The sequence below is a fragment of the Labeo rohita genome, chromosome 3 (assembly GCF_022985175.1).
Source record: "Labeo rohita strain BAU-BD-2019 chromosome 3, IGBB_LRoh.1.0, whole genome shotgun sequence".
Classification (NCBI taxonomy): Eukaryota; Metazoa; Chordata; class Actinopteri; order Cypriniformes; family Cyprinidae; genus Labeo; species Labeo rohita.
Window position 1 is genome coordinate 29932292 of NC_066871.1, and position 19582 is coordinate 29951873.

Below are 19582 nucleotides of genomic sequence, written 5' to 3' on the forward strand. Positions count from 1 at the left end.
AGAAAAGGGTTCTTCAGCTTGTAACAATAGAAGAACCCAATTTGGTGCTAATTTTAACCCTTTTATAGGGTTCCGTAAAGAACCATGCCTTGAAAATGCTATATTGGTCTTACTGGTTTTATAAATAACCTTTTTAAAGATGTTTATTCCTCTCTCTGCCTGGTATTACAATATCTTGTAGTGTCTATTAGGGTTTTACATAAAAACAACGTGTCCGTTAGGTACTTTTTTCCAATGAGGTGAATGTGTAGCAAAAATGCTCTAACAACAGTTATTAGCAGAATACATTAGTAAATGACAATTGACACTGAACATAAATAAAGAAGTAAACAAAACAGAAACAAAAACTAAGTTTCAGTGAAATACTGTATTTTCATAATCCTCTATGATGCCTGTATATCCATCATGTGTATTTTGGTGTGATTGAGCGGCAGTTTCTCTCTGCAGATTATAAGGCTGTAGGATGTGACAGTTGAGTATAGAGTTACAAGGTGTCTTCTTCCATTTGTTTTTGTAAAAACAAAAAACGGACCATAAATTTAAAAAAAAAAATGTGTTACTTAGTGCTGAAGAGGAGAGAAGTCTAAACTGAACAGGGCTGGTCACACTTGTTCTCATAAACTAAAAAAAAAGGAAATCAATTATAATTTGAAAGTAAAAAATTACAGACATTTTAAAAAATCATTTACCCATTGAGAGTGTGTTGACAGTCTGTGTAGCTGATTAGCTAATCTTCAGAAAATCAGTAATGAGCCTACTTTTTTAGACTGTAGCCTCTGTTAGAAAACGTTAAATTAGTAATAATAAAAAAAAAAAAAGTAACAATATGGATTATAAATTCAACGTCTCTCTTAGTGGAGAAGAGGAGAATCCTCAGTTTAACAGAGCTGCTGTCTGTTCAAAACAAGAAAAAAGAACATGTAACCAGATACAATTTTAAAATTAAATAAAGTGTTTAAATTTAAAAATGAAATCATTTACCTGTTGAGCGAGTACTGACAGTCTGTGTGGTTCAATCACTGAGCTACAGAAACTCAGTAATGCGCTGCTTTGACAGTTACAGATTTAAAAAACAAAAGGGCAGGAATAAAGGACGCTAAACTCTTAACATTTCAGCATAGTGTACTACTCTGCGTTGTGATGCTCTCCATAATGGCGCCCTAGGGTGTCTTCCGAAGACAAACAAAGGTCTTACGGGTTTGGAACGACATAATGGTGAGTAATTAATGGCAGAATTTTCATTTTTGGGAGAACTTTCGCGGTTGTTTCTAAGGCTGGTTTGATTGTTTGACTGCATCTCTAACGCTGCAAAAACAAGTCACTGGTTAGTTCCTGCATACTGTGATAACACCCTCAAACTTTTTATAGTGTCAGTCATCTTCTGTTTCCTGAGTTGATGGATCTGAGAAATGTCGAGCACATGACATCTAGGGTCAGTTTAGCTTATTACATTTAACATCAATATTTACCTTTGGCTGAACTTCTGTCATACCACTCAAGTTAATTTGATTTGCCTTTAGCGCAGATCTAATTTCAAAATCATAAAAACTGTATGTGAATTTAATGCTTATGTGACTACCATTCAAAAGTTAGGAGTTGGTAAGATTGTTTAATGTTTCTGAAAGTGTCTTATGCTCACCAAGGCTGCATTTATTTGTATAAAAATACAGTAAACACAGTAATATTGCGAAACATTGATACAAATAGTTGTTCTATTTTAATATATTTTGAATTAATTTTAAATTCATGTAATTTATTCCTGTGATGCAAAGCTGAATTTTCAGCATCATTACTCCAGTCGTCAGTGTCACACGATCATTCAGAAATCATTCTGATATGCTGATTTGCTGTTCAAGAAACATTTATTATTATTAAAGTTGAAAACTGTTGTTGCTTAATATTTTTGTGAGAACTGATATACATCAAGAATAGCAATTATTTGAAATAGAAATATTTAATGCATCCTTGCTGAATAAAAGTATTACTTTCTTTAAAAAAAAAGGCCCAAACCTTTGAACAGATGTGTACACTACCAGTCAAAAGTTTTTAATAGTAAAATGATTAATGTTTTTTAAAGAAAACTCGTCTGCTCACCAAGCCTGCATTTATTTGATTCAAAGTACAGCAAAACCAGTACAATTCTGAAATATTTTTACTATGTAAAATAGCTGCTTTCTATTTAAATATATTTTTAAATGTAATTTATTCCTGTGATTTTAAAGCTGAATGTTTAGCATCATTATTCCAGTCACATGATCCTTCAGAAATCATTATAATATTCTGATTTACCGTGCCAAAAAATTATTAAAAATTAATAAAAGTATAGAAGTATTAATTTCTAGAATTTCTAGAAATATTAATTCCTGTAAGCTTTTGAATGGTGTAGTGTATAATGTTACAAAAGCTAGTTATTTCAGATAAATGCTGATCTTTCAATCTTTCTATTTGTCAAAATTTACTTAACCGTTTTAAATACTGATAACAATAATAATACAAAAAAAGTTTTTTAAACAGCAAATCAGTATATTGGAATGATTTCTGAAGGATCATGTGACACTGAAGACTGGAGTAATGATGCTGAAAATTTAGATTTGATCACAGGAATAAATTACATTTTGAAATATATTCAAACAGAAAGCAGTTATTTTAAATAGTAAAAATATTTCAAAATTGTACAGTTTTTGCTGTGCTCTGAATCAAATAAATGCAGGCTTGGTGAGCAGAAGAGACTTCTTTAAAAACTTACAGATGAAAAACTTTTGGCTTGTCAGCTGCTGGACTGTTGAGACTTGCACAAATAATTTACAATAACACACTAATATACAGTTTCACTCCATTCGACTTTATTTTCATCCTTTGCTCTGTATTGCAGCACAAAGACCCGAGGCACAGAACACTCTTACAGAACAAATGATACAAAGTGCTGTTTGATAAAAATACTAACCACCAGGAAATGAAGAAACAAGTACACAAGCATCACATGCAAAGTACTAGGCCAGGTTGAACTCCACGAGCAGATCTACTTTTGGATTCGGTGCTGCCCTTTCATATCATTCGCTAGGTAAATGTGTTTCTGCTACATCACACAGGTAGACACAGGTGTTCTGGTTACGCAAGCAAAAGAAATGCTTCAATACATAAAAAAAACACAAGATCTCCTGTGAGTTTTGGCATTTCACAGCAGAGACGTAGCCTATTGTATATTTTGTTCTAACAAACATCACTCTCCAAGCACAAAGTATGATCATAAGATATACATAAATAGTTTCACACTGGTTTTTGGTTACATCTGTACAATCGATACAAAAATACTAAAATGTCTCTATGAAGTTTTTTTTAGGCTCCATTCAAACTTTCCTCCTCAAAAAATTAAACAGTGTTTTTAAATTATTCTATAGATTTAGGGAGGTCTGCATGGGTTTCCTTGGTTTATTAGGCAGCTTTAGTACAATACAAATCACACCTGCTCTTTGTTTAGCCAGTCCAAAGATGCTTAAAGATGTGTTTTAATTATCACTTCAGGTATTTATCTTCATCTGGTTTCAGCAGTGTGGTAATAACCCGTGTCGACCATTTAAATAACACCATATCCATTAAACCCAACATTTCTGTGTGAATTTTAAACTACATAAGCAATGTATGTGACATTATCAACAAATAAAAATCCTAACATAACAATACTCCAGTAGCACTGCTTGCATTATAGGAATTTGCATATTTTAATGGCACAAACTAACAAAAAAGATGGAAATATGGGGGAGAAGTTCATGATCAAATAAACATGATCTTTTTTTAAACTTCGTTAATTGATTTTGAATAACAGACAGACGATACTTTGGGCATCTTTACTCTGTTTTAAAGGGACAGTTCATCCAAAAATGTCAATTCTGTCATTAATTACTCACCATTGTGTTGTTCAAAACCCGTAAGACCTTCGTTCATCTTCAGAACACAAATGAAGATATTTTTGATGAAATCCAAGAGCTTTCTGACCCTGCACAGACAGCAACACATCTGACACATTCAAGACCCAGAAAGGTAGTAAGGACATCATTAAAATAGTCCATGTGACAGCTGTGGTTAAACCGTGGTTTAACAAGAATAGTTTTTGTGCACGAAGAAAATAAAAATAACGACTTTACTCAATTTCTTCTGAAACTGATGTCATATGGACTATTTTAACTAAGTCCTTACTACTCTTAAGGACCTTGAAAGTGTCAGTTGCTTTGCTGTCTATGCAGAGTCAGAAATATCAGATTTCATCAAAAATATCTTAATTTGTGTTATGAAGTCTTACAGGTTTGGAACAACATGAGGGTGAGTAATTAATGACACAATTTTCATTTTGGGGTGAACTATCCCTTTAATTTTCCATGCCCTCCAATAACTTGATATTTCATCCATATTTTAGTTTGTTTAATAAATTAATTCAATTATGCATTAAGTGTCACTGGACATTTAGTAACTGAAAGTTAGTTTAGAGAACCTGCCATTTGATTCATCTAAAACAGCTCCCCATATCATATTTTTCTAAATTCACTCTGATGAAAGTATTTTGATAAATGCAAAATCTGAGAAAATACTGAACAAAGTTCCACGTAACAAATAATTGGGATGCATAAAATCATGAATTTCATAGATCAAATGTAACGTCAAATTACCAAAAATCATCGCTTTTTGAGTAACAGCAGAAACACATAAAAGACAATGGTGGTTGAATTTATAAAATATCTACAGCTGCAAAACAATTAGTCATGATTATTCGATTCAAAATAAAAGTTTGTGTGTGTATATACATATACATATATATATATATATATATATATATAATATCTATATATCTATATATAAATAATACACACACATATGTAAATATTTTTACAATATCTGTATGTAAATACTTGTATTATTCATATTATATATATATAAGTATATTATACATATAAATCGAACATATTTTTCCTTACATGTGTGTGTATTTATATATACATATAATAAATATACACAGTACACACACCTTTAGTATGTAAACAAACTTTTATTTTGAATCGATTAATCACAATTAATCGTTTTGCAGCTCTAAAAATATCACTGAAGTTCGAATCTGATTCACCACTAGATAAATATATAATCATCATGACACTTCACTGTGCATTTGTAGTCAAAAACACTGAAATGATATAAGACGGGCCATATAAAATATGACCAACAGATGAGGTTGTAGTACCTGAAAATAACTGATGATGGTACTGACATAAATATGAGTGTGTGAAAAACAGCTTGCTGATCTACTCAGAACAAGACACGTATGAAAACGTTGCCATTATTTTGGTTTGTGTATGAGCTCAACTCAAAAAATGGTTGCATGTGCATGCGTGTTTGTTAAACAGTTCTCAAAAGGCTCTCTGGGTCGGACAACGCGCAGTAGAGTGTGTATCCGAGTTCGTCTATTTCCTGTGGCGTTAGCTCACAGAACAGATTGACTTTGAGATTGAAGATGCAGGGTAGCCTCCCAGCCTCTAGGTGTCCCACTAGTGCACGAAGCAGCTGCGTGAAACGATCAGCGAGCGCTTCCTGAGTCCAATCGCCCTCCTGTTCGCTCAGGAGAAGGATTGCATTAGTGAGCTGGCTTGCGTTTAAACGTGCCAGCGCTGGATTCAGTTTACACACGGCTTTAATGACTTTAAGACACGCGTAGCGGCACCCGGAGTCTTCCTGATCGAGCGCACGTAGCTTTGCCGTTTCCGCCACGCGAAAGCTCTGCCGCCACAGGTTCTCATGGCGTTCGGCGGCTAAGCGGTGTGGTTTGGCGATTAGTGAGACGCCGTCTTCCATAACAAGCAGCGGGAGGAAGTCCACGTAAAGGCGACGGTCTGTTTCGTATTGCACTTCCAGCGTAAGTGTTTCCGATGGGACCACGGGTCGGATGACGTAATCTAAAACGCTACCGATGGCGGGCCAGTTGATGGAGCCGGCGACGAGCTTCTCGAAAACTTCTAGGACGCTCTTTGGGGAAAGGTAGCCACCCACCATGCAACGGTCCCAGTAGCTGCTTCCACGCGGGAAGTACTCAAGGTTTTCCCGACGAACCAGCCAGAATCCAGGAAGGTTCATGATGGTGTCCTCACCAGGAATGGATGACCAGAGATTCTTCTCAAGGATCATGGGGACCATCAGCTGGGCATGGTCAGCAGTCACCACCTAAATGAAAAATAAAGAGTGAGGGATAAATTGCACTTGAATTCATAATGTTGGAAATTAATATTTTAATTCAGCAAGGATGCATTTAATTGATTAAAAAAAAAAAAAAAAAAAAAACAGTAAATACATTTAAAATATTACAAAAGATTTCTATTTTTAAATAAACTTTCTAAACTGAACTAGAGCTGTCACTAACGATTATTTTAGTAATCGAGTAATCCGTCGATTATTCTGATGATTAATCGAGTATTTAGATAATTGTGGTTTTTTTTGTGGTAATTAAAATGAATCTAAGTGAAAGCCTTTAAAATTACTATATACAGGTCCTTTTCAAAAAATTAGCATATTGTGATAAAGTTCATTATTTTCTGTAATGTACTGATAAACATTAGACTTTCATATATTTTAGGTTCATTACACACAACTGAAGTAGTTTCAAGCCTTTTATTGTTTTAATATTGATGATTTTGGCATACAGCTCATGAAAACCCAAAATTCCTATCTCAAAAAATTAGCATATTTCATTCGACCAATAAAAGAAAAGTGTTTTTAATACAAAAAAAGTCAACCTTCAAATAATTATGTTCAGTTATGCACTCAATACTTGGTCGGGAATCCTTTTGCAGAAATGACTGCTTCAATGCGGCGTGGCATGGAGGCAATCAGCCTGTGGCACTGCTGAGGTGTTATGGAGGCCCAGGATGCTTCGATAGCGGCCTTAAGCTCATCCAGACTGTTGGGTCTTGCGTCTCTCAACTTTCTCTTCACAATATCCCACAGATTCTCTATGGGGTTCAGGTCAGGAGAGTTGGCAGGCCAATTGAGCACAGTAATACCATGGTCAGTAAACCATTTACCAGTGGTTTTGGCACTGTGAGCAGGTGCCAGGTCGTGCTGAAAAATGAAATCTTCATCTCCATAAAGCTTTTCAGCAGATGGAAGCATGAAGTGCTCCAAAATCTCCTGATAGCTAGCTGCATTGACCGCAGCTGACATGGCACCCCAGACCATCACTGACTGTGGGTACTTGACACTGGACTTCAGGCATTTTGGCATTTCCCTCTCCCCAGTCTTCCTCCAGACTCTGGCACCTTGATTTCCAAATGACATGCAAAATTTGCTTTCATCCGAAAAAAGTACTTTGGACCACTGAGCAACAGTCCAGTGCTGCTTCTCTGTAGCCCAGGTCAGGCGCTTCTGCCGCTGTTTCTGGTTCAAAAGTGGCTTGACCTGGGGAATGCGGCACCATTGTAGCCCATTTCCTGCACACGCCTGTACACGGTGGCTCTGGATGTTTCTACTCCAGACTCAGTCCACTGCTTCCGCAGGTCCCCCAAGGTCTGGAATCGGTCCTTCTCCACAATCTTCCTCAGGGTCTGGTCACCTCTTCTCGTTGTGCAGCGTTTTCTGCCACACTTTTTCCTTCCCACAGACTTCCCACTGAGGTGCCTTGATACAGCACTCTGGAAACAGCCTATTCATTCAGAAATTTCTTTCTGTGTCTTACCCTCTTGCTTGAGGGTGTCAGTGATGGCCTTCTGGACAGCAGTCAGGTCGGCAGTCTTACCCATGATTGCGGTTTTGAGTAATGAACCAGGCTGGGAGTTTTTAAAAGCCTCAGGAATCTTTTGCAGGTGTTTAGAGTTAATTAGTTGATTCAGATGATTAGGTTAATAGCTCGTTTAGAGAACCTTTTCATGATATGCTAATTTTTTGAGATAGGAATTTTGGGTTTTCATGAGCTGTATGCCAAAATCATCAATATTAAAACAATAAAAGGCTTGAAACTACTTCAGTTGTGTGTAATGAATCTAAAATATATGAAAGTCTAATGTTTATCAGTACATTACAGAAAATAATGAACTTTATCACAATATGCTAATTTTTTGAAAAGGACCTGTACATAGTTAAATATATATTTAAAATAGCAATGAGGCAATAATAATTAGTTCAAATGAAGTATCAAATGGAAGTAATCATATGAACAAAACTATTAAAATACATAATGTATTATAAACAAAGGAACTGCAGTACATTATGCATTATAACAAATGACTGCAGAGGGTGCCAACGCCCTGATGATTGTTTTTACATTCTACTGCATGATCTAATGCATGTTTAATATTGACTATCCAACATTTAATTCTAATGTCCAAATAATCTAATATTTGCCCATTTCTTTACGACAGAAATGCTACAGACACTGTAATTTCTTGAATATGTGGACATCTAAATAAACTCAGAATGAGGGTTTTTCTTTTATTTTGAAATTGTGATGAACAGTTAGCATTTTCAGAAAGATACTGATGTATTCTCCTGTATTTGCATAGTTTTATGAATGAACACCGGCACCGGCGCAATCACTTAATTTTTATTCCTTCTAACACTGGAAACGATTCCTCCTAGTCATACAGATAATCAAAACTGTAAACGGCTTGCTTTTATTTGTGTACATTCAGAAAAAAAAAAAAAAATCTTTGTGCTTTTGTAAAATAAAGAAAAATAGGATGCTGCTTTCAGCCATCTTCCTTTCGCGCAGCACAAAAATTACCCAAAACTCTGCATACTAACTACTTGTGGCACAATTTTTTCTTTTAATTTGTTAATTAAGTAAAAATATTTTTCGTATAGGCCTATTCATTCATTATATATAGCCTAGCTTTATTATGTTGTTCTCCATTCGCAGAAGCGCTGCTTCTGATATGTGAATCCTCATGTTCTGTTGTTGCTGCTTTTTGCGCATGTAAAATTAATCCCTGGAAAACAAGTTTTGGTATTTTTAATGGGTCACAGACACTTATCCTTTCTAAAATAATTAAATTCTAATTTAAAATAATCTTGTCGGTTAACGGTTAATAATCGGTTAACAAGCATCGGCTGTCGGTTAGAAAAAAATAACCTAAATGAACATCCCTACTTATAAATCTTATGAAATGGCGCAGGTTGCGTTCCCAGATGAATGTTATAATAAACCCAAACTCAGCAATATGCAGAGATGGAGTATAAAATGCTCCACACATGTAAATGATAACAGTTTGTGTGGAGCAACATTTACTGTGAATTTTTTTTAATTTAGCCACTCCAAGACGCATGTAAGTAATCTACACAGATGTAAATAATTAAAGCACATATAATAAACCTGCATCGCATATATTTATTTAACTGAATCGTAGCATTTGTGAATTCACAATAGCATTATGCTTTATGATTTTTAAACAGGTTTATTATTTCATGCAGCCTTAGAAAATCTAATAATGTAATTCATGGAAAATGCACCACTTCCTGTATTTTGTTACTCGACACGAGTACTCGTTACTTGGATTTTTTTTAAATCAAGTATTTGAACTGAATGCATGTCAGCAAATCAGCATATTAAGACTGATTTCTGAAGGATCATGTGAACCGAACATGAGTAATGAACACTGAAGACTAGAGTAATGATGCTGAAAATTCAGCTTTGCATCAAAGAAATAAATTACATTTTAAAATATATTTAAATAGAAAATAGTTCTTATATCTTCATTTAACAAACCTCAAACTGCATATTAGAAGCACTTCATTTAAGGCTATATTCTTGCTCATTATGTGGCAGAATTAAAAGACTCTCAAAATTGATCACTGTTGTTCTCACCTGAAGGTCGTCGTACAGACTTCCGCTCAGGTACATTTCTCGTAGGGGCATATCAGGCAGTTTGGCGTGGAGAAACACTCTGAGCTCTGCACAGATATCCAATGCGGCACGGCGAGCGACAGCTTGTTCCTCCGAGGGAATCGCCACTCGCTCATGAAAGAAGGCCCACAGGTGCTCCTGCAGTGAGAGGCGCATACGTGCCTTCTGGAGTTCAGCCTTACCAGTGCGGCCACCACCACGAGCCAAACTACGATGTAAAGAATCTAAAGAAAAAAAAAAAAAAAAAGTAAGGAGAGAACATATTTAGCATATGTTACATTCAAACACCTTCCAAAGGTCAAAACCTGGTAGAATAATTCTACTTAATCACAACACACAGCCTAAAGCAACACCATCTTTAGTTTTCCAGACACAAATTGAGAATAGTCTTTGACTATGTTGAAGAAATGACACAGGATACTGAACTAGTCATTCAACAACCAACTGATTACTGAGGATGATTCTGAAAATTTCCAATGCTCACTTCATTAGTCATTCAGACAAGTCACCAACTAGACAAAATGCTTATGCGTACCCCTAATGCCCATACAACAAACAAAGGGTCTACAGAAACCTACAGTGTGTTAGTTAAGAAAGGGTTTAAATACCCACTGAGCAAGTAGAGCAGACACTCCAATATGTACAAGCCTGGTAAACAATAAGGATACAGGTTAGAGATAAACTAAGGAAAACCATGTCCATGACGGCCCAGGAAGAAAAATAAACAAAGGTTAGTTAAAATAAAAAATTATGGCAACACTTTACAAAAAGGTGTCATTTGTTAACAATAATTAATGTAATAACTAACATGAAAGAACAATGAACAATACATTTGTTACATTATTTTTTAATCTTTGTTAATGTTAGTTAATAAAAATACAGTTCATTGTTAGTTCGCATTAGTTCACAGTGCATTAACTAATGTTAACAAACACAACTTTCTGATTTATTTTAATAATGCACTAGTAACTCCTGAAATTAAGTATAAATGCTGTAGAAGTATTGTTCATTCTTAGTTCATGTCAACTAATGTTGTTAACTAATGATCCTTATTTTAAAGTGTTACCAAAATTATGAATGCAATTTAAAAAAATAGACAAAAATAAATAACTTTCCTCAAATTTATAAAATGACAACTCAATAATATGGAATAAAACTAAAATAAAGTTTGTGGTCATCAGGGAGTTGAAATGATCACTGCATTCAAAAGTACATGATGTTAAGAATTCAAGGCATCAGAGATTCATTACCTGGCCTGAAGGAGCTGGAGGAGGTGGGGAGCGTCTGTAGAGAGCGGCTGATGTTCTGTTTCATGTCGTGGTTCAGCGTCCGTGGTGACGACCCCAGCCAGCTTGGTTCCTCCCAGCTTCTTCGTCCTGACGGGTCAGCTTTAGTGGGACTGGATGGGGCACTGAGTGCTCGGTCGTACATCTGAGACAAACCAAACTCAATTTCACACTTTCATATGTAACTCAATTCTCTTCATGAGGTACACTTATAAGATTTCTTCTAAAAAACACTTTCTTTACATGTGAAATGAGCGCCAGAACTTGGGCAGTCTCTTGCACAGAATACTAAAGTTTGCACAGCAAAGCATTGTGAAAGATTCATAAAACAATCCACACTGAATTGTGATGCTCAAGTGTTAATGTCAAACTGAAACGATCAGAGACTGCTATTTCATATTTTCTCTCAAGTCGTTTCTATCAGAATGACTGAAAGTTACAGAACAGCTTTTATAGTAGCTCACATCAATTCTCAAGATTACTGGAAATGTGATTCCTTTTAATATACCCACAGGATTGAAGGGTATTACAATGTGTTCCTGTACTCACTCTTTTGACAGCCAGTGTGGCGATCCCGAGCATTGCTGCTCCCCCGACTCCCAGTACCAGCTTTGCATTAGAGAGCACAAAGTCGATCGCTGTGCCAAGCCCATTGTCGTCTTTCTTTCCTTTGCGATCCCCGTTCACTCCTGCCATCGATCTTTACCTTCCTGAGACAAAGCAAGAAAGTGGGAAAAGACAAGAAATTGATTTTCTCATCAATTACAAGTTGTGTAATATGTGGACATTATTTGCAGTTCACTAAGTGATGACATCACATGAATCAAAATGTCACATGACATGTTCCAGTTGTCACCAAATAGCTTGTGTTGTTATTAGTTAAAAACAAAACAACAAAAAAAAGTTTAGATAGAGAGAAACAGGTATGGCAGGGCTTGATATAAGGACTGGCTAATGTCCCGAGGAAAAGGCATTCGGGACAGCTGACAGAATTTTATGGCCAGATTGGAAAAATGTTAAATTTATTAAAATATATTAAAGGAGAAGTCCACTTCCAAAATAAAGATTCACATATAATGTGCTCACCCCTTGTCATCCAAGATGTTCATGTCTTTCTTTCTTCAGTCGTAAAGAAATCATGAAGAAAACATTTCTGCATTTTTCTCCATATAATGGACTGATATGATTCCCCGATTTCGAACTTCCAAAATGCAGTTTAAATGTTAGGGTATGTCAGTATTGGACGATTTTGAAGTTGAGGGAGAACATGAGATGGGAGTTTTTCGACATACTCTAACTGTCATGAACCGGAACAAAAACAGTCCAGGCAGAGTAAGCCAAGACGAGCATTTGAGATTAAAAAGTATATCAATTGTATTAATGTTATGAAAATAACTGATCATTTCGCTAGATAAGACCCTTCTTTCTCGGCTGAGATCGTTTACAACCGCATCTGGGATCATTTGAAGCCGCGTTCAAACTGCATTTTGGAAGTTCAAACTCAGGGGCATCATATCAGTCCATTATATGGGTAACAATGCTGAAATATTTTCCTCAAAAAACTATTTCTTTAAGACTGAAGAAAGAAAGACATGAACATAGTAAAAGACAAGTGGGTGAGTACATTATTTGTAAATTGTTGTTCTGGAAGTGGACTTCCCCTTTAAAGGTGCAACGTTAGCTGCAATTTTACCGGCACCTAGCAGTAAGGTCGCAAATTGCACACAGAGAAGCTATGGTGGCCGACACAGGACGAAAATGCCATCGTTTGAGACAACAAAGAGTAACCAGTGGTAAATTAAGGAATTACATATGCTTAATTATTCAGTAAACTGATATGTGATTGTGAATATTATTGTTACTTGTTCATTATTGTGTCAGTGCTTTATTCGGTAGAACAACAGTGAAGAAATGCATTTTGTAGGGAAGTTTGTCCATTTAGGTTAGTGCGAGACCCGTTTAGGTAGGTTAGACCCGCGGTGTAATTGCTCATTTTTAGGCAATAAAACCATAACGGTTCATTATGTAAGGTCTTTATACACCTCTGAAAACACAGTTGTGTATATTATATTGCATTTCTATCAATAGATCCTTCTAAATACTACACACTGCACTTTTAAAAATATTAAATTACATTTATTTTACACTTTTACCCTTAAACAGCAGAGAGAAAACAGGATGCGTGTACACAGTATACAGTAGGCCGGTGCATTCAATCAAAGTGACAGCAGCCTAGTATACCTACTGCTGTCTGTGTTGCTAATGTTAATCAAACAACAAAAGACTAAAAGAAAATCTCTTGACTGAATAACTCTTGTAGCTTTAATAAAGATCAATCTTGTCTAAATTTTGTGTCATAACAACCTTATCTAATATAATTCAAGATTAAATGGGTTAAAACAACAAATACAATAACTATTCGTTTAATTAATTATTTGCAGCACGGCCAGTGAGAGTTGAGTCATGTACAGACCATTGTTATTTATGTATTTTTATATACTATAATAGTTAATTAATATTTTAAATTAGCTGTTATTGTTATTTTTATTATTTTAGCATTTAAAATTAAGCAAGTTTAGCTTAAGTTTTTCTTAAGTTCTACCATTTAGTTCTAACTTAGTTTTATTTTAGTATTAATGCAGGTTTAGTTTTAATATATATTTCTAGTTAGTAATTTTAGGCCTTTAATTTATTTTAATTGGGTGCCAAGCATATATGTCAAATTTGAAATAGTTTTTCATCTAATATGTATATGATTTTTTATTATTATTATTATTATTAACAATTAATATTGATATCATTATTATGATAATAACACTAATAATATTTTTTTATTTTAGCTTTATCTCATTCATAAAAAAAAAGTAATACTTTCTGTTAAAAACAATGCCTATTTTCCACAAGTTGGTATGATTCTTTAGGGTCTTCAAGACATGTCTGCAACATACTTTGGTTAAAATTCCTCAGTGGTCAAATAAAACATCATCTTTTTGCCTTGTCAAAAACAGCTCTGTTCACAACAACCCGTTTCGGTGCATGTCTCTCTAAATGATAATGAGCTCTGCTCACTCCATTTTTTGTGTATTTGGTGGTGCGTTACCATCAAAACCAACACTAATCCACTGCATCCTCAGTGGCTCTGATGTCAGGACAAAATTAAGACAAAATTATGTTCACTTTTTCATCCAAATACGAAACACCTGCTTTTTGCTTATGAGACGTTACTGTCACTACAGCTGCTGGACCATGGAGAAAATGGTGGACCGGGTACAACAATGGTACAACTGGCTGAGGGCGGAAATATGCTAATACGGGACAGTCCATCATCGCTCGTGGGCGGGGCCTGAGCAATATGACATCATACTGCTCAGAAAATCAAAACGGCTTGATCATACAGAATGTTTAGGTTTTTGAGGGATTTAAAAAAGAAAAAAAGAAGTGAATGCATTGTTTCATGCATGATTGCAGGGTAGTTGTGTCCACACACTGCAAAGACACATTTCTATGCAAACACCATGTAAAAGTGAATTTTGCATCCAAATGCAAACTGTTTCTGATGCGTAAATTCCATCTTACCGGCTAGCGGTCAGACTGTCTGGCGCTGATAGACTGCTTCTTCTACACCAACCCACCCAGCCCGCTGTTGAGAAAGAACTGTCCTCTCTTCAGCGCGTCCTCCCTCTCTGCTGGGGCGCTGAGGGTCTGACAGCGCCGGAACTCTCTGGTCACTACACGCCGGTAGTAATCACGGTCGGTGTACTGTAAGTGTTGGCCTGCACGGAGCAGTGCTCGGTACAGCTGCAGCACAGCACTGCGGGACCAGCCGCCCATCAGGGAGAGCTCAGAGCGGGCAGAGACAGACGTCTCACACGCACCTGCAAAAGAAAGCGGGCACTTTAATACCACCCTACAATGGACGACAACAGGTCACCGACCACACCAAAGTGCTGTGGTTATTGATGTCATATTGCTATCAGGTTCAATAAACAGCAGACACACCCAAACCACATTCAAATCACCACAATTCAGCGCTCTTCTTCAAACAAGCACAGTCCACAATGCGTCCTTTCAAAACAAACACTCATAAAACCAGACCAATGCTGGCACGTGTGACTTCTTGACCACACTCTCAGTCATGTGACCCTGTAATTACATGTGCAATGTCACCGCAATTGTTACTCTCATTATTAACGATATGGATCGTCACATACATCGTTTACATACAAAAAAAATACGTTACTTGACAACTGAACAAACTAAGATACATAACGATTGTCTTTTATAACCACTACGACAGATTTCCAGCTTGTTCCGCATGTAATATTTAGGATTGTCGGGTAAAGAAAATAAACAAATATATACGTTTGTACATTAATCACACGATCTACGTGAAGCAGTTCAAGCGAATGTGTATGAAAATGAGACGCTTAAGAGCAGAGCTGCAGTTATTTGCATGCTACCGTTAGCTAGCTTCATCTCCAGTGACCTTCTTTAACTGTGTAAATATGGCAATAATCTCAACCTCCGAGGTCTCGTATGCTTCATAAACTCATGTTCGGAGCCGATAAGAAACTTTAACTCACGTTTGAAATTGTCAAAACTTAATGTTTAGCTTGTCAAGGGTGGAGGGAGACCAGTCTTCAGTACGGGGTCGACCACTGCCGCTCCGGAAGAAGATGGTAAGTGACTAGAAAGTTACTTCCGGGGTTATAAGACCAAGTTTGTAGACTGGGATGTGGCTCAAATTGAACTAAAGAACCTTGAGAGATTTTTCCTGTTTTGTTTTTAAACCTCCACATTTCTCTGAAAAACTAAATTACGTTATTAATTTGTTAATTATTTTAGCAAAGTTTTATATTCATAAGACAAAAATAACTCAAAAGAAACCCTCATATATTACCTTTTAAACAAGAAACTTATAAAAACAATAAATGTTCTAAAGCTTTTTATCCTAGTTTTATTATGTATACAGTCATTTTCTCTTTTACATGCTTTGAATTGTACAACACTGCATTATATTTGGCTTGTACTTTTTGCATTGTACCTATGTGTGATTTAACTAACTAAACAAATACATAAATAAAGGGCTGTAGCTCAAAACTAACTAATCTAGTTAGCTCTTTCAGTGCAGTGTGTGTGTGTGTACTTGTTTTCGCTACATTGTGGGGACCAAATGTCCCCACAAGGAAAGTAAAACCTGACATTTTTGACCGCAGGCCAGTCCCCACAATGTTAAAAAATGATTAAAAATAGTAAATGATGTTTATCTGAAAGTGTAACGATGCAAACATGTTTTCTGTGAGGGCTAGGTTTAGGGTTAGGGTTGGGTTAGGGGATAGACAATATCGTTTTAATCAGTATAAAACAGGGGTGCTCAGTCCTGCTCCTGGAGATCTACCTTCCTGCAGAGCTCAGCTCCAACCCTGATCGAACACACCTGAAGCAACTAATTAGGATCTGAAGGAGCACTTGATAATTACAGACAGGTGTGTTTGGTCAGGGTTGGAACTAAACTCTGCAGGAAGGTAGAACTCCAGGAGCAGGATTGAGCACCCCTGGTATAAAATCTATAGAAGTCTATGGAAAGTCCCCACAATTCACAAAAACAAACATGCATTTTATGAACTTGTAATCAAACTATGAACTGTTAGAAAAGTGATTATTGATATGAACATAATCTCACACACAGGCTTTCATGTTTTATAGGGACATTCCATAGACACAACAATACAAATTGTATTTTCTATCCCCTTATTCTGACCCCACCCCCAAACTTATCATTTGCACAAAATATTCTGCATTTTTAGATTTTCTAATTAAATAAGTACAAATTAAAGAAAATACATTTCTGACTCATTTTGTCATAGTCTGATGAAATTGTTCAGGGCTTTGAGGGGGGAAACTGTGATGCATGTATATTTTACTAATGACATTGTTATAGATACAGTTGAGGTCAAAAGATTACCTGCACCTTGCAGAAACTGCTAAATGTTAATTATTTTAGCAAAATAAGAGGGATCGTACAAAATGCAAGTTATGTATTATGTAGTACCGACCTGAATAAGATATTTCACATAAAGATGTTTACATATAGTCCACAAGAGAAAGTAATAGTTGAATTTATAAAAATGACCCCATTCAAAGGTTTACATACACTTGATTCTTAACACTGTTGTTACCTGAATGATCCACAGCTGTTTTTTGTTTAGTGATAGTTGTTCATGAGTCCCTTGTTTGTCCTGAATAGTTAAACTATCCACTGTAAAAACTGCCACGGAAAAATTCTTCAGGTCCTATTAATTCTGTGTTTTTTCAGCATTTTGTTTGTATTTGAACCCTTTCCAACAATAACTGTATGATTTTGAGATCCATCTTTTCACACTGAGGACAACTGAGTGACTCATATGCAACTATTACAGAAGATTCAAACACTCACTGATGCGCCAGAAGGAAACACAATACATTAAGACCTGGGGGGTGAAAACTTTTGAACAGAATGAAGATGTATACATTTTTCTTATTTTGCCTAAATATCATATTTTATTTTTCATTTAGTACTGCCCTTCAGAAGCTACAGAAGATACTTACATGTTTGCCAGAAGACAAAATAAGTTAATTCACCCTGATCTTCAAATTAAAAAGTTTTCACCCCCTGGCTCTTAATGCATTGGGTTTCCATCTGGAGCATCAGTGAGTGTTTGAACCTTCTGTAATAGTTGCATATGAGTCCCTCAGTTGTCCTCAGTGTGAAAAGATGGATCTCAAAATCATACAGTCATTATTGAAAAGGGTTCAAATACACGAAAATGTTGAAAAACCAAAGAATTTGTGGATTTTTCTGAAAAAAAGTGGGCAGTTTAACTGTTCAGAACAAACAAGGGACTCATGAACAACCATCACCAAACAAACAAAACACACACACACACACACACACACACACACACACAGCGGGATCATTCAGGTAACAACACAGTATTAAGAATCAAGTGTATGTAAACTTTTTAATGGGATCATTTTAAAGTTTATTGTCTAAAAGTGTGTCAAAAGTATCAGTGACAAGAAGCACTAGCAGAGCTTGTTCTACACTCAGTAGGCTACCAATTATGTTTCAACATTATATTATCATACAATTTTCAAGTTATGCTTGACAAGGACACGTGGTCAGTCTGAATAACTCACAGTTAAACACTGTTCATAATTTGGAAGTAACAAAAATCACTTTCCTCACGTGAGACACACAAGACTTGCTCAATACATTCTTTGTTCAGCTAGCAGGAGACACTCACACACAACAAAAATCATCACCACACAGTACATCACATGACATGTTTTAGGTGTCCATGTCTGTTAAGGAACTCCTCATCCTTGTCTTTTATCTTGATAATAACACTTCAAAGTCGTTTACAGGAAACCTGATTACAGTGAGCACAAGTAAGCCAAATGTCCAGATTATATTACCTATGATATCCTAAAACTGATGAATGAGATTATAAAGCAATACTTCAAGCCTAAAGTTACAGTACAAGGCACAGATTCACATGTTGCAGGTCTTTCTGAATGAAGGAAGAAGGTGAAGGCAGAAAGTCCATGATGTTCATGGGACATTGGATTAATAATCTTGCTGTTTCTGTTTCTGAATGAGAAAACAAGGCATAATTAAACACATACTAGTAAGGATCAAATGCAGCTGGCACATGGATAATCTAGAAAGCTCAATTTATATAGACTTGGCTCTATAATAGTTTCAGCAGGAGTTAAGGTTCAGAATAAAACTGTAGTATCAAAATGGTGTACAGCTGTAGAGACTATAAATTAGACTGACCTTATACTCTTTTACTGCATATACAGAAAAGGAATGTCAGTGTGACAAACTGCTTGTTATACAGTCCACGTCTATTGGGAGATCGGAAATTAAATTCCTTAATTGGAATCACTGGGTTCAGATTACTGCCCTCTTCTTGCTTGTTCACTGCAACAAAAGCTTGTTGCACTCAAGCTCCCATCGCATTGACAAGTCGACATATACTTTTGGAAGTTTTTACTGCCCTAAGGTGAGCTGAATGTTTCTATATTGCTTTTTGCTTAATGTTTCTGCCCTGACATTAAAATACACAAGTTTGTTGTCAAATCATCAATAATGTGGATTTGTTTGTACTGTCAGTTAGTGTAGTACTGTATTTTAAAAAATATACTTTCATTATTAATTCTGAACATTTCAAAATCAGTGTAGATATAGCCAGTTGTGTTTTAAACCAATAAATTAATAGTAGTTTGAAGCTAATTTATTTGACTTCATATGTTCAGCTGATCATGATTTTACTGTTATTTCTGTAAATTATTTTTAAAAATATAGCTGCTTTTACATTTTTATAATATTAACCCACTGACTTACTTGCAATATACAGCTTAATTGTTTTTTCAAGAG

The 19582-nt window shown here is 35.8% G+C and overlaps 2 protein-coding genes across 2 annotated transcripts; both read right to left on the reverse strand.

Moving 5' to 3' along the window:
• Positions 1-2821: 2821 nt before the first annotated feature.
• Positions 2822-11853, reverse strand: mief1 (mitochondrial elongation factor 1). The gene is made up of 4 exons (XM_051106868.1): positions 11707-11853; positions 11122-11302; positions 9833-10095; positions 2822-6201 (listed from the first exon to the last, which is right to left on the reverse strand). Exons 1-4 carry the CDS (start codon positions 11851-11853, stop codon positions 5383-5385), a joined length of 1410 nt encoding a protein of 469 aa, XP_050962825.1. The 3' UTR covers positions 2822-5382.
• A 2922-nt stretch (positions 11854-14775) lies between these two features.
• On the reverse strand, positions 14776-15860 carry LOC127163577 (MIEF1 upstream open reading frame protein-like). Its single transcript, XM_051106873.1, has 2 exons — positions 15741-15860; positions 14776-15032 (listed from the first exon to the last, which is right to left on the reverse strand). The coding sequence occupies exon 2, from the start codon at positions 14986-14988 to the stop codon at positions 14776-14778; it is 213 nt and encodes a 70-aa protein (XP_050962830.1). The 5' UTR covers positions 14989-15032; positions 15741-15860.
• Positions 15861-19582: the final 3722 nt, after the last annotated feature.